We start from the raw sequence: 21,162 nt of genomic DNA on the forward strand, positions 1-21,162 counted from the left end.
TTCATTAAGTCTTTAGTGAGAATGTATTATTTTATCTTTTATTTATTATAGCATAGATTTTTTTAAAAAAGTGTATATATTAAATAAGAATAAAATTAAAAAATTATTATATTTTAAAAAAAAGTTAACGTAGCTTACAATTTTTTTTAATCTATATAAGATACGTTGAAAGTGATATGTAAATAGGAGCGGAGGAGTACATCAGATGTTAAGGATATTTATGGTGTGGCCGTAATTAGTGTAATTAAATGAATCCTATTTCACCAGACAACTTGATGGACGTCCTTTACTCAGACTTTTTAGTTCTTACCGGACACCCTATCGGGTACAAATCAATTAAACCAACTGTTTTCGAGCATTATTGATCAATAATCAATTTTGTCTAAATTGATGATGACAATGACTATTAATACCGGTCCTAATTATAAGAGTTAGTTGGCTAATTTGAAGAGATTAAGAAAATAAGTTAAGTTAGTTATTTGTAATAAATAAGTATTGTTTTTCTTAAAATATTCTTGCTAATTAAGTTTATTGACTAGAACTATTATTATTAGAGGGACTACCTTGAGAAAAAATATATAAATATGAGAGACAAAATAGATTGAAATCTTATAATCAGGATCAAAATAAAAATTAAATAATATCTTATATTAAAGATTAGTATAACACTAAAATATCCAATCTCGTAGGACGCCAATCAAGCAATAGTAATGAATTATAGGCATCCAGGCTGTATTTGATTTCATGCACATGAATTCATTTAAATAACGAAGACAAATTTTGAGCATTGACCGCACCACCGCCGGCAGCAACAGGCAAAATCCTTATCCGTCCAGCTCGCTTTTTATAGACCGATGCAGTCAAATGTACGTGTCTGCGGATAACAAGGAATGGCATTGTTCATCTGCGATAAATCATGCAATCCTCAGATCACGTGTAACGCACAAAACCCCGCGGCAAGTTATGTTCAATAATCGACAGCAAAGATGGCAAATGAGTTGTCCACAAACAGCATAGTCAACTTGAGTGTTTCGAATTATCAAAATATATTAACAGAGACCGTCCAATTCAAAACAAGATCAAATATATCAAGAAAAGGCACCCCGCACTTCTCTTTTGGAGGGAGACCAAAGATTCAAACCTGTGTTTGTACGCGTGCTCATTTGTGTACTAAATATCTGAGCGTTCTATTTGACCCCTATAACCAAAAAAAAGAAGGATATATCAGTAAAGACGAGGCTTGGTCAAAAGGCATGCCTATGCCATCAGATCTATTATTTTTTGATATCTTGATCAAATATCGAGGTATTGGGGTACTGGCAATCACATTCGAGCATCGTCATATTGTCGTCGTCGTCGTCGTCATCATCATTATAGATGGAATACAATGTAATTTAGTAGCTACAGCTTTTAACATCTAAATTCTAATTCCAATAGAGTTTGAAGCTGGCTGAAACTTCAGGACCTCGACCTCCCTAGAAACTCTGTTAATCATATAGCAACAGTTAAAAAAGAATGGAAAGGAAAAAGATTGAACTCCGGAGTCATTGAGAAGGGATATAATTTAAGATATTCTTCAAACTACAGGAAAACAAAAAGTATCGCTAACTTGTGATTTTCTGGTCTAGTGTGTAAATGGTGGTTGATAGGCAGGTGGAGCGGCATTTCCATAATCATATATGCCGTAGTTAGTCTGAGCTCCAAAGGAAGCACTAGGAAGCGAGTAATGATGTTGAGTTAATCCAACAGGGCTTTGACTATGAGGAGCTCCATAAGCAGCTGCATAAGGATTAGCTGTAGGACCATCATAGACAGTCTGGCTGGGGTAATTGAATGATCCAGAAAATCTTGAAACAGGGCTGGGTTGTGGAGGAGCTGGTGGGTTCCTCCTATTCAAAGATGGGTATGAATTAAATTTTGCTGCTTTAGCCGGCCGGAAAGAGCTCGATCCAACACCTCGACCGCTGCTTGATCCATAGGCCCGCTTATGAGATTTATTCCCCACAAACGAACTCTTTTTCCTCTCAGCCTTGGATTTCTCCAGATGAGCAACTCGTTTCCTCAAACTATCAAGGTTGAATTCTGATTCCAGTTTGTGGTCTTCTATACATTTGATCGCAGCCTTGATGGAATTTAACTCCAGAGTGCTTGATTCATCCTGAAAAATGAGCTCAGTATAAGAGGTCTATCGAAAACATTAATTCATGAGAATATTAACACAGCATGAGAATCTAAATTAAAAAAGCAGTAATCCAGACCAATGCAGCCTGACTGTGGTTTCCACTCTTTGATAAGGTGGTAGCATTCTTTTTGAAGTTCCGCAGATAGGACTTGAGCAGATTAATGGGGGGAAACCTTTCAGTCAAGCCAGATTCTGAAGCAAAATAGACAGCTTCAACCTCTTTGCCATTTTTAACGAGTTCATCTATTATATCTGCATAGAACAATAGCATTTATTAGTCCATGTATGCCCTGGAATGTCAAATGATCACAAAATTCTGCCATGTTCAGATTTTTAGTTTTAACCAGATCCGTCATTTTTCTTTTTTGCTTCTAAACATGATGATCCTTTTCTCTTGTCAAGAAGCAAATCGTTTGGACATGATTAGATCCTCGTAGTAACTGTGGTCATTAATATACAGTCCTCACAGATATCAACGGACCTGATAAGGTTCCGTATGAAATTTACACTGTGGTAATACTGCCTTGAAAATATAATAAAAGCCAAAACTCCGTCTACTGTGATAGAGCTACTGGGTTTGCTAAGACCTTATTGGAGGAAAGGAGGAAAAGGTTAGAAGGGGGCAATGCTGCTAGTTTAGAAGATTATCCCACGGTTCCTGGCCGCAAAGGAAAAGAAGTGCTGTATGAGTAAGCTTTAGGTGCAGGCAGTAGGGGTAGTGTCTGTTGTAATTTTTTGGGTCTTTAAATCTTCCCTTTGGTCCAGCGAGAGGGAAGTTCTGCCTTTTTCAAATTGAGAGTAGTGAGGAGAGTTCTTGCCTCTTGAACGCCAGGTTGGGGGTGGAGGAAGATCAACTTTCTTCGTCATTTTCTGTTTCTGTTTCACGTGTCTCTTTTTGTATCCGGTGTGAGTTTTCTCATATTGTAACTCCCTCTCATTCCGTTGAGAGGACGAACATTTTGATATTTAGTATAAATTCAGTGCTCAATATATCTACTATTCAGCTTGGGCTCTATCACACTGCAAATTACATCTTTTTCCTCCAAGGAGCAAAGTGTCGTCACAACATCTATGGGCACCAGTATGTAGAATGCATCTTGTAACTTGATTTTAGAGATAATTATTATAAAAAAAACCCAAGAGTATGTTTCAGTTTATAGCATCTTAATTTTATGATGTGGACTCAGCTTCCGTTGGTCTTGCGAGATGGTATTACTCTAGTAAATCAAACTAAATCAAAAACTCATTTCATCAAGTATTTGGGGGAAAAGCTCCAAAATCTAGAAGGAAGATGCTAAGTAGGAATACAACATGGTATATATTCATAAATAAGATTAGAAAAAGGAATAGAATAGTTGAAGGGTTCATCCAACTAAGTTTTGCACCATTCAGTTTATAGCATCTTAATTTTTTGGCCACGAAAAGGAGAGTGAGATTGAATCATTGGAAAGTGCATATTAATGGATGTCCAGTGTTCCAAAAGAAGTAGGGACTGGGGACACAGATACTGGAATTTTTACTGATATCAAAGGATATTACTAAGACCAAAAAGTAAATGCTTGACACATCCTGCTGTCTAACTGTAGAAAAATGTCAACTTGTCTAATAAAAAACGTACTGGGAGAAAATTAAAGGTGGATTTTTGGTGTGATAAGAGAAGATACATCAGAGATCGGCACCATGATGTGGAGTTGAGATGGGAAATAAGAGAAAGGCAGCCCCAGGATGGCTGTGATAAACCTTAAAGTGAGATAGTAACTTTTAACAGCCGAACTCAATAGCAAAAGAACTAGACATACAATAATACAGATAGCACGGACTGACGCTTTCAAGACGATCTATGGTTCTAGACAATTTCCAAATACAAAAGATTAAATTCTCAATACGTTCCACTACATTTGGTAGCCTGACTAGATTGCCCTGCTTTAAATCTTACTACTTTTTAACAGGTTCAACCTAAACTCCACTCTCTTAAATTGGTGAAGATAGACTTAACAACTGAGGAAAAGCACCAGGTCTAATGATTATGATCTGATCATATAGAATCTTTTACAAAATTGTAAACAAGAGAGATTCTCATACCTAGGCTAAATCCCATTTGGACAAAATTCATTCTTATTAAGCACGTAGCTCTGTTCACATAAGATAGATGTATAAGCTTCATACTAGAAACAACACAACAATCAATTAATACAGAAAGAAACTTCACATTTTTTTTCGTTTCATGATGTCCATGTATGTCTTCTTGTCTGTCAGTTCATGTTTCTAAACTGGATCTCAAGCGAACTTCGAATCTAATTTTAAGAATCTCAAAAAGGGCTCCAGCGAACTTGTTGATGTTGCCGGCTTACATTTCAAGAGTAGAGTCACTTTGCTGTAGACTTATAAACAACAAAATTAAAATAAAAAACGGAGCATACTATAGTTAATCTGTCTCTATACTGGGAAGCTTGAGGCAGAGACATTGAGGTTGAGGGAAACTCCTCTCTATGGAAGAGGTCTATTAAACACATCGGCAGCAGCTCAAGTACACCTCGGCTCTACTCGACAATTATTGACATCCCTGAAAACATAACTTCTATAATGTTTTTTGGGCTAACTAATCCGAAGCAAGCCTTACTGCTCAAGTCAAGAGTTTTCGATTTACAAGTACATGGAGTTGGCACATTTGTTTACCATTATTTTCTTTAAAATGTAAAATATAACATATGATAACAAATTAAGAAAGGAAAAACGACAAAAGATAAAAGAAGACTGACTAATGACTCCACTTTACGGATGTGTTTGAAATAAGTAAATAGTCCATCATGAAATTCAACCACGAATAAGCAATGTCATCAAGCAAGAAGTCCCGTCACTAATCAACATGCAACCAAATTGTGCAAAACTTGCGAGTGGACATCCAAATATTTCATCTAGGTATTCTGCGTCTAATACCAACAAAAAAACTAGCATGCAGAGAACAGGTGAGGGATTATACGAACCTCCCATGTTCTCCCCGAATTCTAATGCAGATGCAATCTTTGCCATATCCCTTCTCGACGCAAACTCCATGACCATCTTTCTCAAATACTCCTCATCAAAGCTCCGACGTAGTCTGAAACCTACTACCATCTGAAGAAACATCACCGCTTCGGCTGCACCGACAGCGCCGTCTTCAGAAATACCATCCATCTGCCCTTTCCACAACTCTATCAAGTCAGCTGCTCTGCCAACCATTCTTCTGCAAAATTCTGGCGACTTGCCTGCAGAACTAGTTTCCGGAAACAATGCTTGAATCAAAATCCCACAAGCCCATCGCTTATCAGTGACCCCAGATTTTGCCGATTTGCTATTTAGAAATTCTTCCACCGCATCCAAGACCAATCTTGGAGGGTCCACCGCCTCCGCTATGGCCTGCACTATCTCGGCTCTCAACGACGCTGATTCTTTACGCCTAGATACGATGAACCTCAACAACGCTGAAGAATCCATTTTACGACAGAGAGACTTCAGGGTTTCAGACAATTCAACATTTGCGGGAATTGGTTTAGCGAAGTCGGCCAAAGCTGCTTCCTTTTGTTCTTCAATTCGCGCGGCCGCAGCGGACTCGCGTTCTGGAATAGAATTCTCGCGGTGATCGAGGGATTCGTGAGTCTTGTTTGCATGGGATTCCAGAGCTTCAAAGTTTGAATCTATCAATTGGGATTTCTGGGAGATTGAAGCTTCCAGGGAAGAGAAATGTTTCGATAGGTTCGTAAACACCTGGGTGCAAGTGGAGATAATAGACCTGCGTGCTTCGAGGTCGTCGAAGAATTTCTGGACTTTGTTTGTGCTTGTTGCAAGCTGACTCGCCATTGATAGATTGATTTTAGCGTTTCAGTGGTCACATCTGGAGACAAAACCCCAAACCTTATCCTCGGGACACTCCGTTCCCAGTTCCACTGAGCAAGATGACATTAAATGAATGAACTGCGACGAAGTACTACCGTCATCGCCTGAAATGTAACATAAAGAAGGAGGGAAGGAATGATTTGCGCGAAAATAATAAAATAATAATAATATTATTAATAATATCATTATTGTTATTGTTAAATCTTAAACCAAGGGAGGAAGAAAGGAATATCGGCAAAGGTAAAGCTGGACATTAATAAAATGATGATTTTACTCAATAAATTGATCTTGTAGTTTGAATATCTTTACGTCCTCGCCTAATCAATTTTCAATCTACCAATAATCAGATGTTTTTTTTTTAAATTACCCTTATCGTGTTCTTATTGGAATTCTGGTTTTATTAGATTAATGTGAGTATTGGACAATGTATAATTGTATATAGTCTAATAAACATGATTTTTTATTCATCTCTTATTCTCTTAAAAAAAAAACATATAATGCAAATAGGAGTACAAGGTCTAACCTCTTGTTTGGATTGAGAGAAAATTAAGAAGGAAAGAAAATTAGAGGGGAAAAAATAGGAAGAAACGAGTTTTCTCTTGTTTGGATATGAGAAAAAATGTAAGAGAAAGGAAAGTGAAGGAGAAAATAAGGTGGACCACATGCTTTATTTTCTCTCCAAATTTTCTCTTCATATATGGAGGGATTTGGGAAGGAAAACAAGATTTCTATGATTACCCTTCCTCTCTCTTCCTCTCCATATTTATTTTCTTTTATTATATTTAAAAAGTTATTCACTTTTTATTTTTATCTTAAAACAATGTTTTTATTAAATAATTTGGTTATAAAACATAAGAATATGAAAAATATATGAATCAAATAACTTGATTTTAAATTATTTGATGATGCTAATTTTAGTATAATTTTTCTATTGCAATATTCATTTTAATTTAATTTCAAATATGATATATTTTGATAAGGACATTTTAGTCATTTAGATATTTACTAATTTTCTCACTTTTTTTATTTTCTCTCGTCCATCCAAGCAAGAATGATGATGACAACTTTCCTTCAATTTTTTCTTCTCTATTTTCTCTCATCTCAATTTTTCTTCCCATCCAAGTAGAACATAAGAGTTATAGACTAAAAATCATACTTACAAAAACTATGTGGAGGTCGATAATCCAACTTTTGATCACTCTTGATGTAGAAAGAAGCACAAAAAAGTAATTTTTTTATTTCAGATCTAATATGTATTATTTTTTTTGTTAAATGCGTCCAACACTCCAAACTATTTTTTTAGGTACATCCAGTGTCCTAAAATAATAAGTAGTGTAATTTCACTTCTAAAGTTAATAAAATGGTGCGGCATTATCCACACCTAACAGAACTGTTAGTTTGAACGTTAAAATGCTAAGTTAGCAAAGTTTGACCAAAAAAAAGTCTTATTTGGCATATGAGGGGACAATGACATAAAAAAAAAAAAAACTTTAGTTGGCATAATTTTTCAAAAGGACTTCTAACTATGAGAAAAAAAAACAAAGGTTACAATTCTTTACAAACGAAAAGTAATACGTGGCCAACCAAACTCATCCTCATTGGTCTGCAAGCAAAATAAAAGAATGTGTTTATCCTTGGCCGCAAAAGGCATCGATGTTTTGTGAAGAGAAAACCCAAATATTCAAGAGGAAATGGCAAATTCTAATGCTCCTAATCAATTTTCTTTTCTTCTAGCAGAATCAGATTTCGAGAAACATAAATCAAAATATAGATACGAGGAACCATAAATCAATCAATATTTGGAAGATCCATACCATAAATTAGCTTCACAAGGTTTGAATAAATTAAATAAGTAAACCTTCAAGATGATCAAATTAGGGCTCAAAGATAAGCAAATCTCAAGGGACTCCTCTTCAATCTATATCAATTTTAACTTCAATCTGCAATAACGTCGATCTCTTCCCGTCCTTTGTTCAAGAAACACAAAACGTCGTCTTCATTCTCCCTCTGTTTGTGTTACTACTACCTTGCTTTCTGCTGCTTCTGCTTTTGGTGCTCCGTAGCTCACCAGATCTGATGCCCATCCGCCGACTTGGACTAAAGGGATTATGGATGCCATGAAGAAAACTAAAATCTAGCAGCAATTATCGATTTCTACAGTGGCTGCGGCAAGCCCGCGAAAGAACAAATCCCATAATCGCAACTCCTCCCACTTGCATTTTCCAGCTCTCCTTCAAATCTTCCCTTCTTCTTCTTCAATCTCAGTCGAATACAAGGGTGCACACGCGATTTCGAGAAGCCTGAAGAATTCTTTTTGCGTTTTTTTGGGTCAAAAACTCTTTTTAAAATATTACATAAATTTCATGTCATATGCCAAAACAGATTTTTCTTTTTGGGTCAAACTTTGCTGATTCAGCATTTTAACGGTTAAACTAACAATTCTGTTAGACATGAATCAGACTGCTCCATTTTAATAATTTTAGGGACGAAATTGCACCACTCATTATTTTAGGACACTAGATGTGTCTGAAAAAATAATTTGGGGTGTTGGGCTCATCTTAACTCTTTTTTTTTGTTAGAATATGTATCATATTTATCACCTACTTAACAATAATGATTATTTTATTATTATTTTCTCATCTAAAAACATTGGAGATATTTTCATTTATAAAATTATTTTTTACTTAATATATTTTGTTTGTTGTTGCGTATCCAGTGACCCAATTCACTTGAAAAGATTCTCTGAAACTATTAAGAAGAAATCGACAGTTACAATTTTAAATATTCTAGCCTCATAATCTCGATACTGGCCACAAGTGTATCCACATTCTACGTACATACATAAATAAAATATAAAATTTATTCTAAGTAACTGCATTACTCGCAATCTCACCACAAATTTGACCAAAAATATGGTCTCGCAATCAAATTATATGAAGCTTTTATTGAGAAGGAGTGTACCAGTTTAGTAGTGATACTGATGCAAAGTGGGCTACGCCTTGTGGGGTGTTCTTGTAGCTTCGTCAAAAATAAGGGCTGTTGTTCAATGACAATGACTCTGGCTTTCTCGTCGCTTCCACAAGCTACTTAATTGACTTTTCATATGAAACCAGATCAGTTACTGTATAAATCATCTTATCCTAATATATTCCTTTGTTTCAGACTCCTTATTTTCTTTTCTTTTTCTGGACCACATTGACCAAACTTCTGACGGAAGTAGTATCAGATAAACTCCAAAAGCCCTCACCCATTGCCCAGATTAGTGCTGTTCTGTTTCAGTTTAAGGAACAAACAAGTGCAAGTTCCAGTTAATTCTGGCCTACAACTGAATTAACTTGCAGCAAAGGAGTTATATTAAGTAATAACAATTGCTCAGTAGTACCATAGAATGCGAAAGAGATACAGTCATAAGTACTGATATCACCATGTTGTATTTAAGATGAGCAAAAATCAGACATGGCTGACACAAACTTGTTTGTGCTTGGCTCACACTACAACTTTCTTTAAATGCAATCTGGAAGGATCAGCAAAGCGAGCAGAGAAAGATCTAGACAAATTGTCTGGTTCATCCAGCGCTGAGCCCTGATCAAAGTTCTGCGAGTAAGTGTGCGGATCATAATAAGGGATATGCAGCGCTGTTGCAGAAGACTGAAGCAGCCTCTTCTTCTCCTTCTTAAACTTCATCCACAGCATCCTCCACTTCATCTTGCCCGACGAGCCACATCTTCCCAACTGGACGGTTCTGCTGTCTGAACTGCACCAGTTTCTGATATCCATGGCTGAAACACCACAAAGCTCTTAATTGTTTGGGATATATACCGGTGGGAATACCAAACGGTTTGGATATTGGACCGAGGTATATATATTATTATGTTGCCCTTGTTATGTGGATCGCACTATGTTCAGCTTAAAACGGAAGCACGTGAGCACGTGATAGCCTGCAGTTCGTAGCCAATTTGCCATGTGGGAGTTGATACGGTTTGAAATTTTTCTTATTTAGATAAGCCTGCCTACCTGTTTTGTTATTTGGTGATTGGAGGTGGGTATCAATTATTAAGGACGCTTATTAGATTCCGTTACGCCTTTGCACTTTTCTACGAGCCAGCGTTCAATATTCAACATTCCGCACTTCCTCTGATAAAGAAGTCTGAGAAAGAGCCATTTACCTATACTTGGTTTGTTTGTTTTGCTAATAACAGTGTGAACTGGTTTAAAAGATGCTTATGAGCAAAGCCCTTTGTGTGTAAAAATGCATTGCATTCAAACCCGTAGTGTGGCTTATTCCGAACTGATCTTTTTTTTCCCCCCAGTGGTGTCTTACTTTTGCAGGTTCTCTTTTTATGCCATCTTGCAGAAAGAAAAAGCGTGTCATGGAGAATTTAAAAAAGCAAACCGCGTCTGAAAGGAATCAGTACCAAAGGAAGAAAAGAGAGAAGAAAGAGAGATTCAAGGTAGGGACAGGAATATCATTCATACTGAAAAGCAAAGCAGGATTGAGCATCTCTGATCAAGAAAGAATCATAAATAATGTCATCGGTAGTTTACATGGGAGAGAAAATACAAAGGGGAAAAAAGAAAGGAAAAATGAAATCAATGAAACAAGTAGGTGATAGCCAGAGCGACCAGCATGAGAAGGTAAGCTACTCCTTGATCAATGGTAGTGCCTGCATTAGAACCAGTAAATAAGAAAGGAACTAAAATGAGTCTATATATATATAGTGAGTGAATAGGAAGATGAAACGCAATTATAGAGAATACAGACCGTCGCTGGTAGGAGGAGGAGCGGGAGAAGGAGAAAGATGGAGGGCATGAGCGAGGTGGGAGAATGAGAAGGGGAACAAAGTGAGAAAAGGGAAGGCAAGCATTCCAGAGTTGATCATGTTTGAAACACAGAGAGAAACAGAGAAGAGGGAGGGATGATATATTTATAGGAGGAGGGAAGAGGGAATCAGAATAAGAGGTACAAAAAGATTATGAGAAAACACAAGTTTATTTGTGTTGCAAGGTACGCGTCTTGCGTTTTCCACTCTGTATCCACACGCTGATTCTCTGAGCAAACAGTGCACACCAGTTTGCTTTTATACTCATTTAAAACTTCTACTACTACAATTAAGTCCACCTGCCTAATCATCAACATTCAACCCTCACATATCATATAAAATTTATAAGAAATCACATTATAAATCAAACGTAGATCTTAGGCCAATCTAATTTCTCCTTAAATTATGTGTTCCTATAATTCAAGATCCAACTGAATCACATGGTAATATAGTATACATATATCCTGGACGTTTTTATTGTCAAATCAGAAGAAAACAGAACATGTGAAACTAACCTGAAAGGTCAAAGGAGCTATTAATATGGCAGGGTAGCAGGAATAAAATAACAATAATTGCTCATACAAAACAGAGGAGGCAAGCAGAAAACCAGTACGGTGACTACTCATTGGGACAGTAGGAATGGTAATCACCATGTTGTGTTTAGGATGAGTAAAAACCAGACATCGTAGGCTTCAATAATTTCCTGAAGCTTTGGCTCACACTACCATTTTCCTTATATATATATATACACACCTCATGCACAGTCATTTCCACTTCAACCTGCTCCATCCTTTTCTTCCTCGGGCCCACCTTCAGATTTCTTGCATTTGAGCTTCACCAGTTGAGTGGGGTTAACGGAATCAGATCCCATCTTCAATAATATCTTACTTGTCCAGATTCGCTTTTTAGCCCCTCTGTTTGCTCTCTTTATCGGTCTTAATTTATATGTTTCACGACAGACTAATCAATAGTTAGTTAAAAAAATTTAGAATTGATTGTCAAAATTACAAGAGTGAAGATCTAAATAACCAAGGAATTCATTTTTTAGGGACAACATCAAGAGATTATCCCTGCAGGATCACAAGCCATAATTGCTTAATAATAATATTTCATTGCAGTTTGGAATATTTTCTTGACCAATTTCCATGCTTTGAAAGCAAGAGAAGCTTGAATTTGAGACACGTGAAAGAGAATCTGTAATGACAGAACGGCAGTAGCTAGCTATATATATCAGAATTGAAAAACTGGTTCTGAAAATGACCATTACAGATGCGAGAGTTTCATTATTATAGCAGTGGACAAACAAGTAGCAGAGCTTAATTTGATGAGAACGAAAGACACTGCTATTTCTTTACTGTAAGAACCATAAGAACCAGTAAAGAGACAAACATAGAGTTGGAGTTAACCATGTTTCGTACCCCAACCTGATCCAATCGTCACTGGCCCAGGCCATGCCACGTACAAAATGTTTAGTATTAGAAGCCACCAAATACTCCCACGCGGCACATCTCCTTTACGGATGGCTCCAAATTTTGGTTTGAAGCTGGGCTTAGCCTTGCACGCCTTCTAAACAAACTTGTCTCTTGGCGAATCTATCTACAGCCCACACAGCCATACCTTTGTATCTTTTGATCTTCCTCTACTATATGCCGTCATAACCCCATATTCTCCCCTTGTTTTGTTTTAAACACTCAAAACCCAGTGTTACATATCCACGCAAATCAGTCACAAAATCTGAAGCAGCAGAAGAAAAGACGAAGAAGAATGTGTCAACCTCCGGCTCCTTTTGTTGGCAGGAAAGGACTAACCGGGCACGCAAGGTGGGCTGCTGTGCAGGAACCAGTGGCGGTGGTTGATCCTGTGAGAGTGGAGAGTAGTGCTGGTGCCGGAGAAGAATGCGGTGGGGCCGGCGAGGGTGGTACAATCAGGAGCTGTGTGTGCTCGCCGTCGCGGCATCCAGGGTCGTTCCGGTGCCGCCAACATCACGCCGACTACGTGTGGCCTAGCCGGAGAATCATCACCTAGACTCCAGAGTCCCGTTTTGGTACGAACTATTAAAAATGAGAGATAAAAAATATAATTGTAATTAAAACAAATCATTAAAAATGTTTTTAACATAAATAATTATTTGATATATAAGATTAGACAAATCCATAAAGGTAGAATTGGAAAATACCACTTCTCTCCATGATATTTCTCAATCCTAGATACAAAGGTTTATCTAAACTCATATAACAAATAATCTCTCATACTAAACACTCTTTTAATAAATTTTTTTAATTTCAATCACAATTCTTATTTTTTATTTTTAATACTTCATATCCAAGGAAAAAATGAAAAAAAAAGAGTCACAAATGGTATCTGGCAGTGCTTTGCATGCGCATTAGTACATGTCCTCCCCTAAATTGTGAGCATACCTACGATTTTACTATTAGGATATAATTTTTGGAGGTTTCTTGGTGATATCCATTTTTTTTCGATGCGATCAGACACTTGCTTCTTCATTAGGAGAGACTACTAGTGAAGGCAAAAAATATTACTCACTTCCGTGCCTAATATAAAACTAATTAAGAGGTTAAATTTAATTTCATCATAAATATAAAATTTTAATTATTTTATCTTTTATATTTAGCATTTTTAAAAAAATTAATTTACCTAACTTACTGATATACGATAGAAATATTTCAAAAAATATTTTAAAAAATTATATTATATTTATTATAATTAACTAATTTATTTGAATGTGTTGGGTCACAGAATAATGTTGGTACTTTCTAGTTATTAGTAGCGGCCATTAAAGGGAGATGAAAAGTGATAGTTACGCTGGGGAAAGTAATGGTCACAGCATATTATAGAGATGAAGCTGGTCACTTGGATTTGTGCCATCTTAGCTTCTGCCTCCACCCAACGCATTTGGCACACTTCTTATACCACACTGATTCCCCCACCACCATCTTGACGTTTAATTTTCAGTTCACAGATTCTGTCTATTTAACTAGTTTATCAATTCCCATTTTTATTTGAAGGTGGTGAAATTAAGCAATACAACAGCAAAAATTTTACTTAAACGAAAAAAATTGTGTGGAAATAGATCGGCTTCAGTGTCTTTATCATGGGTCACACTGGTTTTGACCTCAATGATTATCTTCTTCATCTTAAATTGCGATTTCTGTTTATAAATTGTACGCCCGCAAATCTGAGGCCACTCAAAACCCATCCACAACTGTTTGGATATTGTGCAGTCAAAATTGGTGAACAGAGCCATAGGTCCTCTAATAATAACCAACTTTTTAATCTCACTTTATATGAACATTTGCACGTATGTATGTGTGCTTTCTATTCATGCACGTAAAGATTAACACATGACTAGGGTCTGATATTTGTTGAATATATATATATATTAATCATCCATAGAGGTTTAAATTTGATAATTAGAGTCATAATGATCGCTAGCTATTTTGGGGCATGACAATGATGTTTTGAGATATTCCACAACTGCAAGAAATTAAGAGAAGGAAGGAGAAGATTCAGAGCAAGAGAGGAAGGCAGAGGATGAACAGGCAAATTTAATACATAAGTATAACGGATCGATTACTGATTATAATCCAGTCTAGACCCAAGCATCATGTACACACACAGCTTTCTTGATGGAAATTAGAAATCACAACCCACAAAAAGAAAAAGAAATCAACAGAGACTGGAAAGAAGGGCTCATCAGAAGAAAATAACAATCAAAAGCCAGAGACTGATGAGAGAAGAGAGGCCTGCAGAGAGAAGCAGAGTCATGTGGTCTAAGTACTATGAGCATCAGCAGCGGCAGCAGGAAGAATCGAGTTCTGTCGTTTCATGGAAGATGAGCGATGGAAACGACATCGGAAAGAGCCCGGGTGCTTCGTTGGAGAACACAAGCACTGCCCTTTCGGTGACGGCGTCCCTGCTCCTCCGCCGCTACCGTTGTCGCTTTTTGGCGATGACACTGAAACTGAAACTCGATGCTTGCCACTCTCGCCCTCTGATTTTTGTGAAGCCATTGAACCCGCTCCTACCCAAAGGGAAAAAGAATATATATCAATTGATGGTTCACAAATCCTAGACCCCAGCTTGGGGTTTACATATGAGCATTGGAGATTGGACTTTTTTATAGTGGGGCTGTGATTTCCAGAATATTGAAGCTTCTTATTCATTTTATGTGGTCAATAATAATTCATTTATTTAGCATTCTAGAAAGATACTTTTTTAATATAATTTTAAAAATATCATATATCATAATATTTTTTAAAATAGATTTTCATATATGCATATCACGAAAGAGTTTTTTTGGAGAATGATATCACGAGAGAATTTCATGATGATGTCATTCATATATCCAGAAGACAAAGATCCATATCTACGGTTTTTTTTTTTTTTGGCTAGAAGATCAATATATCTACTTGGGATAATATAACAGGTGCGTAAACTTTGTTTGCCGAGTAATTTGTATGATACATGTATCAAATTCATACTGCGAGGGTGCAATTCATGTACTGTGCACCTAATTAATAAGTAATAGATGAATTTAATTATCTTGTAAACCTGATGACTACCGCATGAAATATAAAAGGGAAAAGGAATGACCTTTTCTGTCTCTTATTAATTATTTATTTTTCTTGGTTTGTCTTAATTTATTTTACCAGAATTTTTCTCGCTTTGTTTTATTCCTTTTATTTTAAATAGTTTTGTAGTATATCAACCCACCAAAACTGTATCGGTAAAAGGAGTTAGTAGCGCACTCAATGGTAAATCAAAGTTGAAATCCTGCACACACAAAAACGACTTACACTTGGGTGAAAATGTAAATTAAAAGTGAAATTCTGAGATTAAATTAGCATAGAAGTGGGTAAAAAAGATTCCGAAATCCAAAAGCAAGTCTCAGCTGTCAGAATATAATTTGCATTGTGGAATTAATAAATGTTAAATTCTGTGGTGACAAGAAGTGCTTCCTCTATTTGAGCATGCAAGTCAATTCGCTTTTCAATTCGCACAAATTTGGACAAATATTCATTAAATTTTGGACATCAAAGTATCAAACTATCAGTGGTTGCTTCAGTGGCATGTACAGGCCGCGCGGAGTTTACGAACCACGTTGACTAATCGGTGTCCTTTGGATATTTCCACGTTGCAACGCACTACTTCTGAAACCAAAACGGAGATATCACAGCAAACCACATTACGAGTGGATAAGAACAGAGTCGTTTGTGAAAGCAAAAGTCGTTCCATTCATTTGCAGAGAGTGTTCTTGAACTTGCCATGTTATTATATGGCTCTTTCTGCAAATCAAATCGTCATGTTAATATATAGAGATCCCATATTTTGAACTTAGAACATGTCTCTGTCCCAGTTGTCCTATTAAAAGGTTAGTCTGAACAAATATATTACCCACACATACATATATATGATACAGCTAAAGCGGACCTACCAGTCCAACGGAATAAACTACCAGTCTTCTCTGGTCCTAAAAAGAAAAACCCTTGTTTCTTTTTCTGGTGTCGGCATATTCATTGCCATCTCTTGCTTCTCATTTCAATATGTAAAAAAACTTTCTCAAGAACGCCCAACACTTGATTTTCTTAATCCCTTTGATTAGCTATGTCGAGGCCAGGAAACAAGGGTCCCCAAGCCAAACTGGTGGGTATGTCTTCCCCTTTCAATTTTATTTCCCCATTTGATAACGAACGATTCATAACGTGTTGTTACTGGGGAAATGATAAGATTAGAGAAGCAATGAAATGAACTTTTCCATTAATTACTGTTGGGCATACATGTATTCCCCTTTCGATTTGATTATATGACAGAAACAGATGTTTAACGCTGTTCGATCATCACCTATAATATATTGATCTGGTAGGTTATTCTTGGGGACATGGGAGCAGGGAAGACAAGTTTGGTGCTAAGGTTTGTGAAAGGCCATTTTAATGAGTACCAGGTTGGTGTTGTTAACAATGTCTTTCATTTTCTGACTTTCTTTCGGCCTTCATAGTGGATTTTGCCTTCAATTAAAAGTGATTTGGTGCAGGAATCAACAATTGGGGCAGCATTCTTCACACAAGTACTGTCACTAAACGAGGGGACAATAAGATTAGATATATGGGACACAGCAGGGCAGGAGAGATACCACAGTTTGGCTCCTATGTATTATCGTGGTGCCGCTTCTGCTATTGTGGTCTATGACATCACGAACAAGGTACATATATTCATGGGACTCCCTTACCATTGATTCTTTCCTTCACTTTTCTTGCCATTTTTCTTTCTGATATTTGCTCATGCTGTGACTCATTGTGCAAGTTCTGAACTAGAAGCAGTGGTCTTCCATGCCCATGTGACCAAGTTGTTTGTGTTTTGATTTAGGATTCCTTTGTACGAGCCAAAAGTGGGTTCAGGAAGTACAAAAACAGGTAAGATATGTCCGATAAAGACTCACCATTAGTTCACTCCACTGGATGCAAAAAGAATTATGATTTATGGAATTTCGTGACCAAGCTCAGAATCAAATCTCAATGTTCAGAAGTACGAATTGCATTCAAGTGATTAAAAACTGTATAGAATAAAATTCTCTGTACTCCATCCCTACACTCAAAGGCAAAATTTTGTTCTTCAAGATAATTATGATAAAGAATGTGTTAACATTAATGTGATCCTAATCTGATGTATAGCATGCTGTTTTCATCAGGAAAACCGGGTATGGTTATGTTTTTGGTAGCTAATAAGGTTGATTTGGCAGACAAAAGAGCGGTAGGAAATGAGGTAGTTCTAATGCATTCTTCCAACTTCATCAATTTCTTGTGTCACTGGTGTTTCAAATGATCAAAACTGAATAAATTGATGCAGGAGGCAGAGCAATATGCCCGAGAAAACGGCTTGTTCTTCATGGAAACTTCTGCAAAAACTGCAGAAAATGTTAACGAGCTCTTTTATGACATAGGTGAATACTTTTCAATTCCCTTCTCTAGTTATTATAGATAGCCACATGCAAAATCTCGTGAATCCTAATAATTAAGCCAATCACCGATTTTTAATCTACTTGTGCTTATTAAAGAAACACAAATTTTTGTTTTGGCAGCTAAGATGTTGGCTAGAGCGAACCCTTCCCGTCAAGCTGGAATCGAGCTGCACAGCAGTGCCCAAGAAAGTAGAACATTGCCTTGTTGCTTTTCATGAATTCTTCACTTGATATATGATTTGATCTTCTTCTGAAATCCTGTTATGTTGTGTTTTGGGTGGTACTTCTCCCTACTTGTTCAGAGAGAAAGAAACAAAGATTTCATGCAATAATAGCTTTGCTTTTCGAGTAGGCTCCTCTCTGTAAATATATACAGTAGTTTCCAATGAGATGAGGATTTGCTGCCCACAACACTCAAACAGGAAGAGCACTCTATCTGGGGACGATGTCTTCAATTCACATTTTAAGACATCAACAAAACATATACCATCATAATTCAGGAAAATAGGCGCTTCTTAAAGTTCCATTAAATGTGTGACATACGGGGATCGAAAAATGGTCCCATAGATAAAATCTTAAATGAGAACAGAGACATCAAAGACGTTACTTTCGTCAATGTTGCAAGTCCTCCTCAACACACAGAACCAGATATTTGACCGAATTTGCTTGTATCTCAAACTCCCAAGTCGTTGCTATCATCCTTTCATCAAATGGAGTATTAAAAGACAGAAGAAATTGAAATACGATGAAGGGTCTTCGTAGTCTCTGTCGATTATATTCTAACAAGAATGGGACTTCCTTTGTGGTATATATTATAATAAATAGACTGAACATGACATGCAGAGTCAATGCAGTGAACGTCTGGAAAAACTGGAGCCCGGTGGCTAATGGAGTTACTGTAAAACAACTGGGGTTCATCCTCATCGAAATGGACAAAGCTGACACCTTCTTTTTTCACTAGTTTATAGCCTTCAATGCATTGGAATCATTACTCGAGGTCCCTCCAAAAACAGATACAGTATTTTAATTGAAACTGACTAGCATCAGCCAGGTGATGTAAATGCACGGAAAATTATTAAAAAATTGCATTTAATTTCATAAAAACAATCACATTTAAGTATTCTTATTTTAGTTGATATATATAATGATTTCTGAACGACAAGAACAGATTTTAGAATTTTCTTTTAAGCCACCTTGGAAAATTCAGGTGCACTCTCCCAAGTTTTACGATCTTTATGGACCTTATCCCCAAAAACAGAGACTCAGACAAGAGGAGAAATAGAGTAAATCGTTATGACTAGAGCTACTGGGAAAGCAACAACTTCACAAAAAACCAAGTACAAGCTATGTGAAAACTAAACTAATATGCATTTCCCTAAGGTAACTACTCCAGAAAGGAACGGAAAGCGAGGTGAAGATTGAGCAGGCACAGGCGTGACTTAGATAAATGTGCCAGGGCCATGGCCTGCCTGCAAAAATAGGTACTCCCAGCTTTCTCCCTTAGCTTTGCCCAATGCTGCTATTACTTTTGATCTTACCAATAATAACCAGAATTCCCAGATTCACTGGACTACTAAAAAAACAAAAAGACTGGATGCGTCACTGCTGAATCACCATGAAGGAGAAGTACAAGGGGAGGCTGAGGATGATGATGAGGGGCCATTGATGCTGTGGGAATCACTGCCTGAAGTGCCGAATGACCTGCCATTGCTAAGAGAAACCGAGCAAGCCTGTGCAGGGAGCTTCTTCATCGGAGATAGAGGAGGCGAACCAGATATCTCAGCTTCAACCTCATCATCATCGCCGGAGGATCCACTTCTTTCCAAACGAGAAGGTGAAGTGTCGGGCGTTTCAAACGAAGTATCCGCCCCACTGCTACACTTGCCTTCCTCGTTTTCGTAAATGGGATTCGAAATATACACAAGGTGTTCCCCGCCGCTGTTAGGATTGTCAGAACAAACAGGAATGGTTCCACTGATGATGCTACATTGCTCAGGGACCTGTTGGGTTGGCTTTGGGGGAGCCTTATCAGGCATGAAGGGTGCAGGTGGGGAAAAAGCAGAGACAAGTCCAATCTGATGGTATGGCTGTGAAACTGGTTGTTGGGTTTGCTGGATTTGAAGAAGCTCAGAATGATGCAACTTTGGTCCGGCCTTGTCGTCGTTGTGAGCAAGTGAAGGAAACAGAAAATTTCTTGGAGCTTGGAGAACACCATGTGCATAAATGCTACCAAAGGGTGGTGGAGGAGGAGATTGGTGTTGAGGGTAACGGGCTGCTGAAGGTGGCGATGATGATGATGACGCATCGGTTCTGGTGGCGGTGGGAATGGAAGGGGACGCGGTGTTTCTGAGGTGGCGGCGGCGGCGGAGTAAGAGAGAACAGTAGAGCTCAGCAAGGAGAACTAGGATGAGGCCAAGAACGACGGCAAGGCTGACCACCATGACCAATGTAGCACCCATGATCACTTTTGATGTGCCCTTCATCTTTCTGGAGCCCTGCTTCTGGCCTCTGCCTTTTATCTCGCAGGCAGTAAAAAAGAGTTGCAGTAATTATATATGCGAGAGGAGTGAGAACTGAGATTCCATTTTTGGCGGGAAGCATTTTATTATATCATGCTGGCCAAAATAAAATTACATTGTGAGCCACGCTATTCAAGTTGTATTCTTTCATGAGCACATCACTAACGGAATGGTGAATTGGTGATCCATGATATTCAAATAATGAAAAAAAAAAACACTCCCTCTAGTCTTACTTATAAGTTTTAAATTTTAAAAAAGATATGGTCTATTTTATAAGTTTTAATTTAGATTTGTTTTAACATTTAATGCATTTTTTTTAATGTTGCCCTTAATTATTTTGTTTCTTATCATATTTTTTTTATACATTCTCTTTTATCCTTTTATCATTTATTATAAGATCTTTTAAAAACAAAAATATATTTCTAACATATTTATTATTTTTAACTAATTTTAACTAATTGTTTCTTATCTATGAATTAGTTATTTAAAACTTATAATAAAAACCGAAAGGAGTAATGTTTTAAATACTTTGGTAAATTGAAAAACTTAAAAAAAATACTATTATTGTGAGCACTTACAGTTTCGTCCAAATTTAATTTTAGTTTTTTATTTTCAAATCATAATTTTTAGTTTTTATAGTTTCATAGGGATTTAGTTTAAACTTTGAATTTAATTCACCTTAATTTTTAGTCAACATTATTAAATATAAAGATAAAATATATATTTGGTTTTTTAATTTTATATAAGCTTTTAATTTGGTTCTTTAACTTAAAAATATATATTTTTAAGTTT

At 36.9% G+C, this 21,162-nt stretch overlaps 1 protein-coding gene, 1 long non-coding RNA gene and 1 pseudogene across 3 annotated transcripts; 1 reads left to right on the forward strand and 2 right to left on the reverse strand.

The window, feature by feature from the left end:
* Positions 1-1,240: 1,240 nt before the first annotated feature.
* On the reverse strand, positions 1,241-9,415 carry LOC114717255 (FRIGIDA-like protein 4a). 2 transcript variants are annotated; one of them, XM_028902358.1, is made up of 4 exons: positions 9,017-9,415; positions 5,167-6,159; positions 2,259-2,434; positions 1,241-2,158 (listed from the first exon to the last, which is right to left on the reverse strand). In XM_028902358.1, exons 2-4 carry the CDS (start codon positions 6,017-6,019, stop codon positions 1,625-1,627), a joined length of 1,563 nt encoding a protein of 520 aa, XP_028758191.1. In that variant the 5' UTR covers positions 6,020-6,159; positions 9,017-9,415; the 3' UTR covers positions 1,241-1,624. The 2 variants fall into 2 exon arrangements, with proteins under 2 accessions (XP_028758191.1, XP_028758192.1); XM_028902359.1 differs by lacking the exon at positions 9,017-9,415 and adding an exon at positions 7,914-8,208.
* A 1,081-nt stretch (positions 9,416-10,496) lies between these two features.
* On the reverse strand, positions 10,497-11,005 carry LOC114717258 (uncharacterized). The gene is made up of 2 exons (XR_003737696.1): positions 10,818-11,005; positions 10,497-10,719 (listed from the first exon to the last, which is right to left on the reverse strand). It is a non-coding gene; the product is annotated as an uncharacterized LOC114717258 (long non-coding RNA).
* A 5,421-nt stretch (positions 11,006-16,426) lies between these two features.
* On the forward strand, positions 16,427-18,270 carry LOC114717259 (ras-related protein RHN1-like; annotated as a pseudogene).
* The last annotated feature ends 2,892 nt before the right edge of the window (positions 18,271-21,162 follow it).

The sequence above is a fragment of the Neltuma alba genome, unplaced genomic scaffold (assembly GCF_004799145.2).
Source record: "Neltuma alba isolate B1F8T4 unplaced genomic scaffold, ASM479914v2 tig00011721_pilon, whole genome shotgun sequence".
In the NCBI taxonomy this organism is placed as follows: domain Eukaryota; kingdom Viridiplantae; phylum Streptophyta; class Magnoliopsida; order Fabales; family Fabaceae; genus Neltuma; species Neltuma alba.